Source organism: Xenopus laevis, chromosome 9_10S, assembly GCF_017654675.1.
Source record: "Xenopus laevis strain J_2021 chromosome 9_10S, Xenopus_laevis_v10.1, whole genome shotgun sequence".
Taxonomy (NCBI): domain Eukaryota; kingdom Metazoa; phylum Chordata; class Amphibia; order Anura; family Pipidae; genus Xenopus; species Xenopus laevis.
Window position 1 is genome coordinate 107,780,095 of NC_054388.1, and position 14,283 is coordinate 107,794,377.

The window sequence follows — 14,283 nt, forward strand, 5'->3', positions numbered from 1 at the left end:
TCTCTGCACAGATCCAACCTGCAGGACCTTAAAGACATAACCCACAACATCCATTATGAGACCTACAGGGTCAGCAGGCTGAACGAGAAATTCCAGTCATCACAGACAAAAGAGCTGGGGGTTTTGTGAGCATCTCTTCTAGGATCTCGACACCGACAATGTGCCTCCAGACTGGATTATTATAGTCCAGCCAATATGAAACCAGCCAAGCACTGGGACTCTCCTACAGGGAAATGAACTCTTTTTCCACTCTGTCAAGAAACAGACTTGATCCCAGTCTATCTCATTGGTCAGAGCATTTACTGCATGCAGCCTGTCTGTCTATGGGCAAAGAAACCTAGTGCACATCTATCTCAAAGGGAAACACAGTCTACCGCTTATCCAAGCCAGAGGCCCAGACAAACAAATCTATTGCCTGTGTGCAAATCTATCTCACAAGCATCTCAAATGACCGGGCAAATCAATCTACCCACCCATCTTTCCTACAGTTAAACAACTCTACTGCCACCTTGACCTTGACCTCCACCTTAGCAAATGTATTGGCTATCTAGCCTACTCAGAAAAAAATCTACTGCCAAACAAGTATTCTGGGCAAACAAGTATACTGTCTATCTATTCCACAGGAAAGTAATCTACTGCCTATCTGTTCTACAGACAAACACATCTACCGCCTTTCTATCTCGGGCAAATCACCATCCAACTTATAGACTTTGAGTTCGGCATGAAGGTCAGTTAGGGTGAATTTGAAGAGAATGCCTATTCTTTCTCCTAGATGCATTTGAAAGCCCAGCTTGAAGGCCAATTAAAGAGAGATTTGAGGAGAGTGTCTATTATCTCCTATATACCCCTGACAGCCCAGCTTGAAGGCCAGTCAAGGCCAGAGATTTGGGGAGAATTCCTATTCTCTCTCCTGGATGCATCTAAAAGTCCAGCTTAGAATTCAATTAGAGTAAGATTTGAGGCATCTTAAAGCCCCGATTGAAGGCCAGTTAAGGTGAGATTTGGGGACAATGACTATTCTCTCTCCTAGATACATCTAAAAGTCCAGTTTAGAAGTAATTTAGGGTAAGATTTGAGGCATTTTAAAGCCCAGGTTGAAGGCCAGTTAAGGTGAGTTTTGGGGAGAATTTCTATTCTATCTCTTAGATACACCTGAAAGCGCAGCTTGAAGCACAGTTAAGGTGAGACAATGCCTGTTCTTCTAGATACCCCTGAAAGCCCAGTGTGAAGGCCACTTAGGGTGAGATTTGGGGAATGTCTAATTGCTCTCCTAGATATCCCTGAAAGGTGAACTTGATAGGCAGTTTGGGTGAGATCTAGAATCTCCTAGATGCACATGAATCCCAGCTAAAAGCCTATTAAAGTGATGATAAGGTGTATTTGCACTTCTAAATATCTAAGATATCTCTGAAGCCCAACTAGAAGACCAGGTAGGGTGAGATTTGGGGGAATGTTTATTTACTCTCCTACATACCCCTGGAAGCCAATGTTTAGGGTGAGACTCGGGACGAAAATGTATTTGCTGTCCCAGATATTCCCGGAGCTTCTTCTATGGCTGCATGAGTGATACACCAACATTTTCTTATATCTGTAACCTTCTCATGAGCTAAGGGGGTCCATGATCAAAGACTGGTTGTCTAAGGGAGGCTTGATTTGAACTATCTGACTACAACTGCCCTAAAGATGAAAGGAATCTCATACTTTTTTTCTTTTCAAATCTCCCTATTTCCATCCCCAGTCAAAACCGCACACTGTGGGACAGTATTATTCATCCAATTTAAGGTAAATCCTGATTATGCTGGAAATCTAGTTGCCCTCTCTCTAACCACATCAATATCCCTTCCAGCCTATGGCACTGCAGAATGTTGCATAGTACTAGTTTTTTTTATGGAATTTTTATTTTTTACCAACAATGAATAACCGTGACTAACCGGCGGACCAGCAGGCAAGTAGCTTCTGGAACCCCCCCAACGAGATGATATAAAGATGGAGACTGCCGGTCTATGGGGGAGGAGAGAGACTAATTGCAAGAGGAAGAAGATGTTTATATATAATGTTATGTCACAGATACGTGTACCAATGTATTTACAGAATAAGGCACGCTCTCACCTGCGTTTCCTATCTATACTCTGGTCCATATTTTATCAAAGCTTTTTTTGTATAACTTTGGTATTTCAGCGTCTGGAATTCTATATAAATAAATGCCTTTCAGACCTGACAGAGTGATTTGTGTTCCTTTGCAATAGCCTGTTCCCGAATCATAGGGGACACTGTAGGGGGCACCAAAATAAACAGGTCTTTTAATCAGCTTTCGCTACAAAGTTTAAGGGTAAGGGCAAATGGGGAGATTCAGGGAGATTTAGTCGCCTGGCGACTAATCGCCTCTTCTTCTGGGCAACAATCTCCCCGATCTGCCTTCCCCTAACTTCCCGCCGGCTATAATGAGAAATCGCCAGTGGGATGGCACTCGCTCACGAGGAAACTTCGGGCGACTTCGGAAAATGAAGCGACGCGAGTTCCATCCCGCTGGCGATTTGATTTCTCGGGTGTCTTTGACCACACCCCTAGAATTCTGTAGGCTGTTGATCCCTGACCACACATACCGCTTCATCCAAGCATTGTGTATAAATCCATGAGACTACTGGGCCTCCAGGTGCCCACTGTAGTTATTTTGTTAACAGCTTCAGTTCAAGCGGCAGCGCCTGGGACAGCGCCATGCTGACAGGCTCTCCTGTCAGATCCATGGCGCTCTCCGCCGCCCCCCCCACACGCTGCAGACCCCCTGTCAGCAAGAACTAATGAAAAAATATAATCTGAGCATGTTAATAAATAAAAGCGATGAAGAGTTCTGTATTGTCCTAATGAGAGCCTGTCAGCGTGGCGCTGTCCCAGGCGCTGCTACTTGAACTGAAACTGTTATCGGTGGAGAAGTACGGCAATGGAATCTGCAGCAGTACTGCGGGACAGGCTCTCCATGGCGCTACTATCAATGGGAGCAGCGATGAGGAGTGACAGGCCCGGCAGTGGAAGCAACAACAAGCGCTCTCCGTCGCAGACCACCAGCAGGGACCTCCATCACACAGGGTTCAGCGGAGACAAGGGGCAGCAGGGCTCAGTCAGCAGCAGCAGCACACCGAGTGTGCAGGGAGAAGGCAAGCGCACGTGGGTTTCGTGCCAACCACCCCCATAGATGATCACCACCAGGACGGCTGCATCAAGAAGTGACTGGAGGAGAAGAAGAAGCTGGCTGTCAATCTTGCTGGCAGAGCAGAGCGCGGCAGACATAGGGTGGCCAGGAGAGATAGCCAGGGAGAAGAAATCAACTGCTGCAGGATGGATGGTCGCCGTGTCGCCGTTTCTGAAGAGGACAGGAAGTGGCGTTTCAGTAAGTTATTTTTTAATAAAGGCTTTGCAATTTAAAATTTTAAAGTGTGTTGGTGTTTATATTTCGATGTATACTAACGAATTTTGTAAAAAAAAAATTTGACGTTACTGGTCCTTTAAAAGTGAAAGTTACTGTTGTGTAATGCCTGCATGAGTCTGCTAATAAAGCACTGTTATACTCTACTCATCCTCGGCTACCCAAAACATAACAAACTGCAAGTTTTAATTTATTTTAGCAGTGTAAAACCCTGCATTCAGACAACAGAAAAAAAGTTTTCAGCCCATATTTCCCCTTAATTTACCTTCAAACTTGACTTTCAGTTGTATCCAGGAGAGCATACCGGCTTGCTACATAAATGTCACTTTTGGTGGCAGGTTTAGTTCAGCAACATCTGAAATGCTGTCCAGCCCTTCTCAGAAGCAGCCAGGAAGAACTGCTTAAAATACTATAACCTGATGCTTTGGATTAAAACCATATTTGCACAAGTCGTTATTCAAACAATTCTAAATGGCAGGCTGTAGCCTGGGAGTTGCATCATAGCAAAGAGAGGAACTTGGCACAAGCAAAGGGGGGACAGCCCTGATATAGGTTATGTGTGGCACATAACCCAGTTATACAGAGACCGGAGCGTTGGGGATGGGTGGAGCATTCACTAAACACTGCACTGGGTGTGATCCTTAAAAAAGTTCCATAGTCCAAACTGGCTGGAACACCTGAAACTGGAGAGGGCTGGAGTGCGTCCTGGAACGTCCTGAGAGTAAAGAGGAACTGATATTTGCTGGTGCAACACACACACAGCTTTGAGCTGCAAGATATCAGTCCAGTTTGGAGACTGGGGTCTCTACAGCTTCTGTGGATTGTGGTGGAAACGTCTAAGCCTTAGCTCAGGAGATACAGCTTTCGATGACTGGCACTGCCATGCAGCTAGGTGGCATTTTGGCTGAAATGGAATTCTGAGGGATTACAAACCCAGTTTAGTGCCAGATTACTCACCCAACCTCAAGTTAATTGGTAGGTGATGGCTTTATAGCATTTAAGGAATTAGTGACTCAAGGCCACCGGATTCCACTTTACACAAGACTCTGGAGTATAGATACCTCCATAAGGTTCATGATTCTTACTAATCACCTCCCACAGTGAAAATACAACCAGCAAGTGGTTTTCCAGGAGTACAGAAAGCACCAGCAACTACAGGAGCAAAGATACATCTGGCAATAGAAAGAGAGGAGATACCACTTGCTACTACAGAAGTAGAAACACCCCTGGCATCTACACGAGTGAAGATACCAACTGTCCGAAAGAAGCACTGTTTGGCCTTTTTGTAACTGCCCCGTGATCAATCATGCCCAATTTATATATGGACTACCATTCTCTTGGCTCACCCCTGAGGATACTGCGCTTTGCCCAGGTCTTCTTCTCCTGCACCTCCTTCAGCTTGGTGGCCAGCGTTAACATGTACGGCAACATCTATGGAAACTGGAGCATGTTCACGTGGTGCTTCTGCTTCGCAATCACTATAATAATAATAGTGCTGGAGATAACTGGCCTCTGCCACCGTGTCGCCATCTCTTGGGAAGATTTCACCTCAGCCTTCTCCATGCTGGCTACACTCATGCTCTTCACTACTTCCATCATGTATCCATCTATCTACCTCAGGGGCGGGTGTAGTGGTCATTCCTGTGCCTGTCGTGGTGCAGCTACAGCCACCTCAATCTTGTGTTTCTTTGCTTATGCTGCAGAGGTCGGGCTGATTCGGGCGAAACCAGGGGAGGTTAGTGGTTTTCTCTCCACGGTGCCTGGGTTACTCAAGATCTTGCAGTCCTACGTGGCTTGTTTGATCTTCTCCCTCATTCCAGGCATTCCTTATGGGGGCCTTGGTGGACTCCAGTGGTGCGTGGCTGTATTCTCCATCTGCTTCATTATCACCACCCTTATCGTTTTCATCACCATCGGAGGTCTTTTGGTGATTTTATCCACTTATCTTGAGAAGGTCCTGATCGGTTATAACATCCTGTGTGTGGCCATGTACATCACCGTGGCCATCATTTGGCCTTATTACAATTTCAAGGACAACCCAAACAGGCCAGACAGCTGTCAGCTTATCAATGGATGCATATGGGAAAATTCCCTTGGAGTGACATTCCTCATCTACTTCAACCTAGTGGCTTACATTGTAGACTTAGTGTACTCCTCCCGAATGAATTTCATCACTGGCTAAGCCTAAGTTCTCCAATTTGAACCAGGCAAAGCTATTTCTTTGTTTGTTTTAATGATTCCCCACAAAAGGTAACATTTCGGCAACACATGGTATTAAATTGTTATATATTTCCCTTCTATTGTTTCTCCGTATCACATGGTCACTGGGGGGGGGCACTGTTTCATTGGAGTGTAGAGATTTTATACCATTTGTAGTATCACACTAATCGCTTCTCTCAGTATAGACAAACATTGGTGCTACTGTAACTGCCCTGCCAAAACAGAAATGGTAACTCCATTTTTTTTAACCATTAAATAAAATTTTTGTGATGTAGACAGTGTACTTGGATGAAGTCTTTGCAAATGGTCTTGTTTAATTTTAGGATTTCTGAAGCTCTCTCTTTAATGTAAACACACATTGGGTTGCTAAGGTAAGACTGACTCAAGCAACCAGGCTGTGGTTTAGATGGAAGCCTGTAGGGTCAGACTGGAAATCCTAGGGGCACACCAGAGAACCTGAAATTGAGGGCCCACTCTCACAGCTATGGTGCTCAGTGGGAGATCTCATAGTACCCTGGCATCCCTTAAAATAGAGCTCCTTGGACACCGTTTTGCCTTGGCCCATTTCTGCTTAGCAACTATTAATCACTGCAGGTTGTAGGTAGAGTGTTTGAGCAGTGCAGTGCAGGAGTGTTTACTTTCCCTTTAAAATAAACTGTTCCGTTTAGATGCCAAGTACTGGAATGACGGAGAAAACAAATAACAAAAAACAAAAAGTGGAATATAGTATAGTATTTTTTTTAAAAATTATCCACTGAACACCATGTGTTGAAATAGGAAAAAGGCGATGTAATATATCACTTCCCCTTTAAACGTTCACTCTTTCATTCGTTCGATTCGAAGGATTTTAATCCATCGATCAAATGATTTTTCTTCGACCCAAAAAAGCTTAGACAGCCTATGGGGACCTTCCCCATAGGCTAACATGACCTGACTTCGGTAGGTTTTAGGTGGCGAACTAGGGGGTCGAAGTTTTTTTTTGAAGAGACAGTACTGCGACTATCGAATGGTCGAACAGTCGAACGATTTTTAGTTCGAATTGTTCGATTCCAAGTCGAAGTCGTAGTCGAAGGTTGAATGGTCGAATAGTCGAACGATTTTTAGTTAGAATCTTTCGATTCGAAGTCGAAGTCGTAGTCGAAGGTCGAAGTAGCCAAAAAAAACATTTGAAATTCAAAGTTTTTTTTTATTCTATTCCTTCACTCGAACTAAGTAAATGGGCCCCATGGTGTTCAGTGGATAATTTTTCAAAAAAATACTATACTATATTCCGCTTTTTATTTTTTGTTGTTTGTTTTCTCCGTTGCCATAGGCGTTGATCCGTTTTTTGTGACGCAATATTACAGTTGAGAGACTGAAAGAGGACAGGCAGGTGTTAACAGGACTAAAGGGACTAACTTTTTTTCCTCTCTTTTATATCTTCTATAGTACTGGAATGAGGTGCAAGCTTTTTTGGCAGAGATTACAGTGTCCCTTTAAGACAACATGGACATGGTTTCCTTAAAATGAAAAAAAAACTTCTCTGTCAATAGTTTTGTGATGGCAGTTAGCGATTGGAGGAGAGCTCTGTCCAATCATTGGGCTGTGGGTAAGAGACCAGCCGACAAGGGAGGGACAAACAGGAGAGAGAATAGCTTGAATTGTGCTGCTGCCCCCCTGTGGGAGATTGGAGCAATGGGGGAGGGGCAGATTTGGGGAGAATGGGCATTTTCTTTCCTAGAGACCCTGAAAAATATTTACTTCCTTGTTCTGTGACAAAAAGTCACACAATTTCCCTTCCGCCCCTAATTTGCATATGCAAATTAGGATTTTGCATATGCAAATTAGGATTCAGATTCAGTTCGGCCAGGCAGAAGATTTCGGCCAAATCTGAATCCTGCTGAAAAATTGCCGAATACTGCCCGAACCGAATCCTGGATTCTGTGCATCCCTTGTAAAAATTCTTGGAACTATGACTGAATGATAAATCTGAGCCCCCGATCCACTCACCTCAACCCCCTCGTTCACCTCTCTGTTATAATAACTGTATGTACCAAGTGAAGCTGGGGATAAGCAGGGGGTGGGTATATTCATAGCATTCCATCACATTCTGTACATTCTCTCTGTTATTAATAACATGCAGTAATAATGTACAACTTTGAGTGACATTAAATACATGTTGGGAAGAAGCTGCCTGTGGTTCTCTTTGGAGTTTTGGTGTAAAAGTGGCCAAATAGTCTAGTGGGGGGCCTTAAACTGGGGAATTGACAACAACCCACCCAACTCATATGTAAATGTAATTCAGTTCCATATCTATATCTAACGGGTGGGTAAGTCAGGCCTGATGAGAACTAATGAGTTCCTCCTCTACATAAGCCAGCAGTATACTCCCATAATTGGGGACACTCACCCCACTTTGGCCCAACACACGAGTGACGTTGCCAAACAAGACTTGCCCAGTTTTACTCTGCCTGGCCGACTGGGGCAAGGTTATTTATGAGTGGGTGTGGCTTAGGAAGAAAGGAGAGGGGTCTTCAGTGTCCCAATTTTAATTCTAGAATGTAGTAAGTAAACACAGTGAAAGTTCTTTTAACCTCTTCCATCAAAGATAAGGTCACAGGGCTGGATTTCAAGATGCTCCGTTAAGACCCCCATGACTCGCATACCTCCCAACTGTCCTGTTTTCAGCGGGACAGTCCCTCTTTTGACAGCTCAACCCGCAGTCCCTCATTTGTACTGGAAAGTCCCGAATTTTCTCTGCACTGAACAGCCAGAAAAAGAAACAAAGTTTCTAATTTAATTGGCTCTTGGCAAAGAGCCCAAAACAGCCACAGCTGCAGATAATATACTTTTGTAACAATTTGAGATAAGCAAATAAGTAACTGTAACAATATAAGATGACAGGTCCCTTGGCAGATATTAGACTCGTAGCTTAAAGGGCAATTCACCTTCATTAGCAAAACTGTAATAACTGCGAAAAAAACCCCCACAGAAATAGGGTGGGAGACTCAGACATGGTGCCCCCCAAGTGCCCTAGGCCCATGTCTGTAAGGTCACCTCTTGGCCAGCTCTGGAACACTAAACTAAGGATATTTTATTTTATGCACCTGAAGCTGTTATATGTACTTAGCACTTCAGCCACAAGGTGGCACCAAAGCCACTGGGTGTTAATACTGATCAGTCTGCTTAAAGAGAAACACTAGTGTACAAATTACATGGCACAGAGAAAAGTTGAACAAAATGTAATGTAAAAGAAAAAATCAACTTTCCAGTATACAGTATATTTATTAGACGTGTCCTGTGGTTTCAAATTTACCTGTAAATGCACTTGCATTGAAAGCTGTTCCTGTTTTCTTCCATGGTGGTCCTGAAACAACGAAGCAGAAGTCTGGCAGTTCCTTTCTTTTGGGTATTAAATAATTGTTAATTCATGGAATTGCCAGCACATCTATCATTTTTTGGACTTCCAATTGGCAGGGGTGAATTGCTAGAAGGTGCGGAAAACAAATATTTCATAGAACATAGTAATCTATGACTTATAATGACATTTTCAGTAGACAATTTTTTTTTGTGGTCGAGTTCCCCTTTAAAGGAAAAGTCAAGTTTAATTGTCCAGTTTTTTTGCAATCAGTTCAATAACCCATAGCAGCCAATCAGAGGTTAGTCCAGATGAGGAAAGTAAGTCCCTGATTGGTTGCTGCACTGATATACACTAGGGTTGCCAAATTATTCTCCCTCCCAGGATTATGACACTACAGGGGTCTAAGGCAAGTGGGAAGGAAAAGGGAACAATGAAATCTCACAAAAGACTGAAACTGCAGCACCTTCATGTAAACTAGGGACTAATTGCACACTGATCTCTTAATATTTTCATTAGCCAAAGGGAAAAGATGAAAGTACAACACAGTTGCCTTATAACAGACAGTAGCCAAACAGGCCTGGGATTGAACCGGTCATCCTACCCTTAAAGCCACACACACACAGCCAACGGTTAACTTTAGAAATCCACAGGTGTCACCTATATATACACTCACCCCCCCCCCTTACATTCTGCACAGAGCTCTGGCAAAGCAGCGAGTGTTACTGACAATGGGGAAGAGGGAGCCTATCACGACGGAACCCCCAAATTCAACGTATCATAACGTTTCACAGCCGCCCAGTTATCTTAGTAACCAAGGAACTCACAGAGGCAAATATATCATCTCTATATCAGATATTTCTAACACAGGCACCTGACCCAAAGAGCTTACAATCTTTTCTTTAATACTTAGGACTGGATAACAAGGGTTATAACATGCCGACCTAGGTGGTCCCCTTTTCTCTTCTGCTTTCTAAATGTCCAGGACCACCATCAATAATCACAGGCCCCATACTACTGTAACAAAGCAAGGCCCTTCCTCCCAAGGGGCCATGATTATTACCTGGGCCTGCTGGGTAGTGGCCTCAACAAATAAAATAGGGCTCCAATAAAGAAAGCTTCAAGCTTCTCCCCATTGTTCTCCCCAAACTTCCTGACCCTGATCCACTCCACCCCAATTATGCCAAACTCCACTGATGATCCAATAGTGATGTGTAAATCACTAAAAATATGACCCATACCTGAACCTTTGATGAACCAAAACCAGCCCAGGTCCAAAGAGCCTTACTTTGAAGTCAAGGAGAACCCACTGGTGATGTCATGAGAAGAAGGGGCATGTCACTGACATCATCAAGAGGGAGGCCATCGATTCACACCTGCAGCTGCAGCAACCCCAGTTTGTGACCTGAGCCTACCTGATACATAGGTTTTGTGGGTATCAGATATATTTGCACCTCCAAACCCCTTCCCACTCACTACAAACCCCTTTTGTAGCCTGCAAATCAAGCTTTTCCATTTTGGGGCTTGCTGAATATGGTATCCCCTGATGACAGCCCTGTAAGCATCTTCTCCTACCTTCTCTCTCTTTCCCGAGTTTCTTTACCTCCCTTTTCCTGCTTCTCACCTCTTCTCTTGATTATTCTTTCCTATTGCATCTTTCTTCTCTGCTTCCCTCCATTTCTGCTTTTCTCTCCTACACAAGAAGAAGAGAATTGTCATGAGCTGGTCACAGAACAGAGGAGCTTTCTGAGAAGTAAGCCCCCCTGGAGTATTCCAGGTGTCCCAGTAGAGTAGCCTGTTTATGCAGTGGAATCACATACCTCCCAATTTGGAAATAGAAAGAGTGACGAAAAGAATTGCTGAGCAAATTTTTGGCCATGCCCATTTTTGGGGCAACACCCCTAATTACCATGTTCGTTTTACAAACTTTGGTAGGTTATGAAAGTTTGAACACATTTCTGTGGTTCTGTGGCTCTTTAAGTTGCAAGTTACACTTCCCCCGAAGGGACCTGCTTATCTTAAATTGTTACAATTGTTTCTTTGCTTATCTTAAATTGTAAATTGTATCTAAGTGCACCTGCCACCTATTCTGGGTTCTCTGCCAAAAGCCAATTAAGTTTAGAAAGTTTTTCTGGCTGTTCAGTGCAGGAGATCAAAGAGAAAGTCAGAACATTTCAGTAACAATCTGGGACTGCAGGTTGAGTTAAAATCGTGACTGTAGAAAAAGGGACAGTTGGGATGTATGAATCAATGTGTCTAAACTCCAAATGTGAAGTTTCATATTACTGAACTGGCAGAGTCTCAGGGAAGGGTTAGTCACATGTTGAGTGTATTTCTGGGACCCCCTACCTTTCCCTCCCACAGATGGATTTTGGCCTAGGGAGAACAAGGAAATTATGGAACCTTACCAGGACCACCTATCTTCTGGGCCCCTCCTGTAGCTGTAGGGATCGACTCCCCCTATAGCGACCCCACTGGCTCCAGGCAAAGTGTAGGGTCAGAGGTACAATGGCTGGAGCAAATGCATGGACTGCCACTACAATAGTGTTGAGTAGCTTGGTTATTCCTAAAAAAAATGTCATGGTTTGGTTTCCTCTGCCTTTTATAGTATTAGTCTCTTCAGTTTCCTATTGGACTGGCAACATAAACCTGACTGCACTGTGCATTTTGGGATATATTTTGAGGTGCTATAATAGAGGGAGTGGTTCTTTTTACAGTACTGGCTCATGAGTCCTGCGCAGGTTCATTTTTTGGAACCCGGACCCGCAACCCGCATTCTTACCCGCTTGGACCCGCTACCCGACCCGCAAGTACCTTATCTGCAACCCGGACCCTCGACCCGCTGACCATCAAGAATCAGGAAGTGCTGTCATTGTAAACCGGCGTGATCAGAAAAAAAGGAGTAAAACAGGAAGCGCTGTCATTGTAAACCAGAAGTGACATCATCGAAAGTAGGCGTGATCAGAAAAAAAGGAGTAAAAATTGCTATTAAGAAGACCCACAAACCCGCAGAACCACCGACCCCCGTCTATACCCGCACCCGGAACTTCTACTCGCAACCCGCAGGTTAACTCAGGTACTCTATCATGCGTAGCACACTGATCCTGTCCACCGTTTAGTTTCCTTGTTCCCCTTTGGTGCTAGGACTTGTTTCAGGTTCTGGGAAACATTAACCCCAGCAATGCCTAATGGAATAACTTCAGCCTATGTCTGGCGCACCATGACCCTATCCCAGTGCCAGAATTTCAGACAGATTAACGCCATTTCTCCTACCGCCCAACAGACAGTTGTATGGGATCTGGGCCCAGTGGAGACAATCAAAGGTGCTGGTGTCTCTATAACAAGGTTCCAGGGATTTAATCTTTCTTGCACATAAAGGCAAAGTTTTCAAAACAGAGGCGCACAATGGAACAAATAAGATCCAGTTCCATGTTTGCCAACCTTCTAAGTGATATTAAAGGAATAAGAGAACAAACAGAGATTAAGGGCTGTCATAAAGTGACAGTTGCGGATGGAGTGATAGAAGAAGGGATTTACATAAGACAGTTATTTACATAAGCATGTTTCTATGCTGTGCACTTTATTTACAGGATGTTGAGATTCTTCGGAAGACTTGTTTTAATGACAGATTTAAAGGGCCACTGACACTGGTCTGCTGCGGATAGGAACATGTACACGTATAACAACTAAGTGGCGTTAAGACCTATAACAGGTGTATAGTGTAAGCTGCCATATTGCTTATTCCTGGAAAATTTACGTTTCAGGGTCTTAAAGGGGTGGTTTACCTTAAAGTTAACCTTTTAGTATGTTATAGAATGGCTGATTCCAAGCAACTTTTCATTTGGTCTTCATTATTTATTTTTGAACAGTTTTTGAATTAACTGCCTTTTTCTTCTGACACTCTCCAGCTTTCAAATAGGGGGTTACTGACCCCATTTAAACAACAATTGCTCTGAAAGGCTTCAAATATATTGTTACTGCTACTTTTTATAACTCATCTTTCTATTCAGGCCTCTCCGATTCATATTCCAGACTCTTATTTAAACCAATGCATGGTTGCTAGGAATTTTTGGACCCTAGCAACCAGATTGCTGGAATTGTAAACTGGCGAAAGCTGAATAATTCAAAAGCCCCAAATAATAGAAAATGAAAACCAATTGCACATTATCTCAGAATATCACTCTCTACATCATACTAAAAGTTAATTTAAAGGTGAACCACCCCTTTAGCCTTAGCCTCTAGCAACAAATTTGTATTAAAACTTTACTACTGTAGCAATACTGAATAGGAGAGGCCTGAATAGAAAAACGTAATAAAAAGTAATGGAAAGTAATAAAAAGTAGCAAGACCACTACATTTGTAGCCTTACAGAGCTTTAGATGGGGGTCAGCAACCCCCATTTGAAAGCTGGAAAGAGTTAGAAGAAAAAGACAAATAATTAAAAAATTATAGAAAATAAATAATGAAGCTTGCTAAAATTGGCCGTTCTATAACGTACTGAAGGTTAACTGAAAGGTGAACCAACCCTTTAAAAGATAAGTAAACCTTTAAAATAAGTGGATGTAAAATTGATGAGGGGGCTATTCTAAGCACTTGTGCAATGTACATTCATTATTTATTTTATTTTTATTCCAAGATATTAAAGGATACATGTACTGTTAAGATTAATTAATTTTGTTCCAACAGCACCACCTGCTGGTCAGTTTCCCACCAGTCTGACCACCAAGTAGTCAAGGAAGTTGTCAGGAGAAAGAAAGAGGCTGCTCTGTTGTTCTTCTGATTTGGAAAAAAATTAGAAACCTCTCACATCAGAGCAGCCTCTTTCTTTCTCCTGACAACTTCCTTGACTACTTGGTGGTCAGACCGGTGGGAAACTGACCAGCAGGTGGCGCTGTTGTAACAAAATTCATTCATATTAACAATACATGTTTTCCTTAATATCTTGGAATACAAACAAAATAAATAATGAATGTACATTACAAAAGTGCTTAGAAAACCCCTTCATCAATTTTACATTCACTGTTTACTTATCCTTTAAGGGATATGACTATAGAAGTGGACGAAAATGTAGTGGGATCATCCCTCTAATTTGCTCTGCAGACATCAGCCCATAGTCACCGAGCCCTGGGTATTTATAGCAAGGTGTTTGTGTCTGTTCAGCAGACAAACTTATTTATGGAGCTTGTTTACCTTTCGGGCAGTCAGACAATCGATTGGTCTTAACCAGGCAATGCGGAGGCAGCACAGACAGGAAGTTATTTATAGATGGCAATACTAAAAGGGGAAGCTGATTTGTTCTGGCAGT

At 43.1% G+C, this 14,283-nt stretch overlaps 2 protein-coding genes across 5 annotated transcripts in view; both read left to right on the forward strand.

The window, feature by feature from the left end:
* septin12.S (septin 12 S homeolog) overlaps positions 1-2,218 on the forward strand; it is an 84,894-nt gene extending 82,676 nt beyond the window's left edge. For all 4 annotated transcript variants that reach the window (XM_018237202.2, XM_041577625.1, XM_018237203.2 and 1 more), the window contains one exon: positions 12-2,218. In XM_018237202.2, the coding sequence (XP_018092691.1) occupies positions 12-129 (118 nt within the window). In that variant the 3' untranslated portion in view covers positions 130-2,218. The remainder of the gene's footprint in view (positions 1-11) is intronic.
* A 1,380-nt stretch (positions 2,219-3,598) lies between these two features.
* Positions 3,599-6,514, forward strand: LOC108703253 (myeloid-associated differentiation marker-like protein 2). The gene has a single exon (XM_018239349.2). It carries the CDS (start codon positions 4,728-4,730, stop codon positions 5,601-5,603), a length of 876 nt encoding a protein of 291 aa, XP_018094838.1. The 5' UTR covers positions 3,599-4,727; the 3' UTR covers positions 5,604-6,514.
* Positions 6,515-14,283: the final 7,769 nt, after the last annotated feature.

Excerpts from the sequence above, each read along its gene's own strand:
- LOC108703253 (XM_018239349.2), top strand. The coding sequence starts at position 4,728 with ATGCCCAATTTATATATGGACTACCATTCTCTTGGCTCACCCCTGAGG.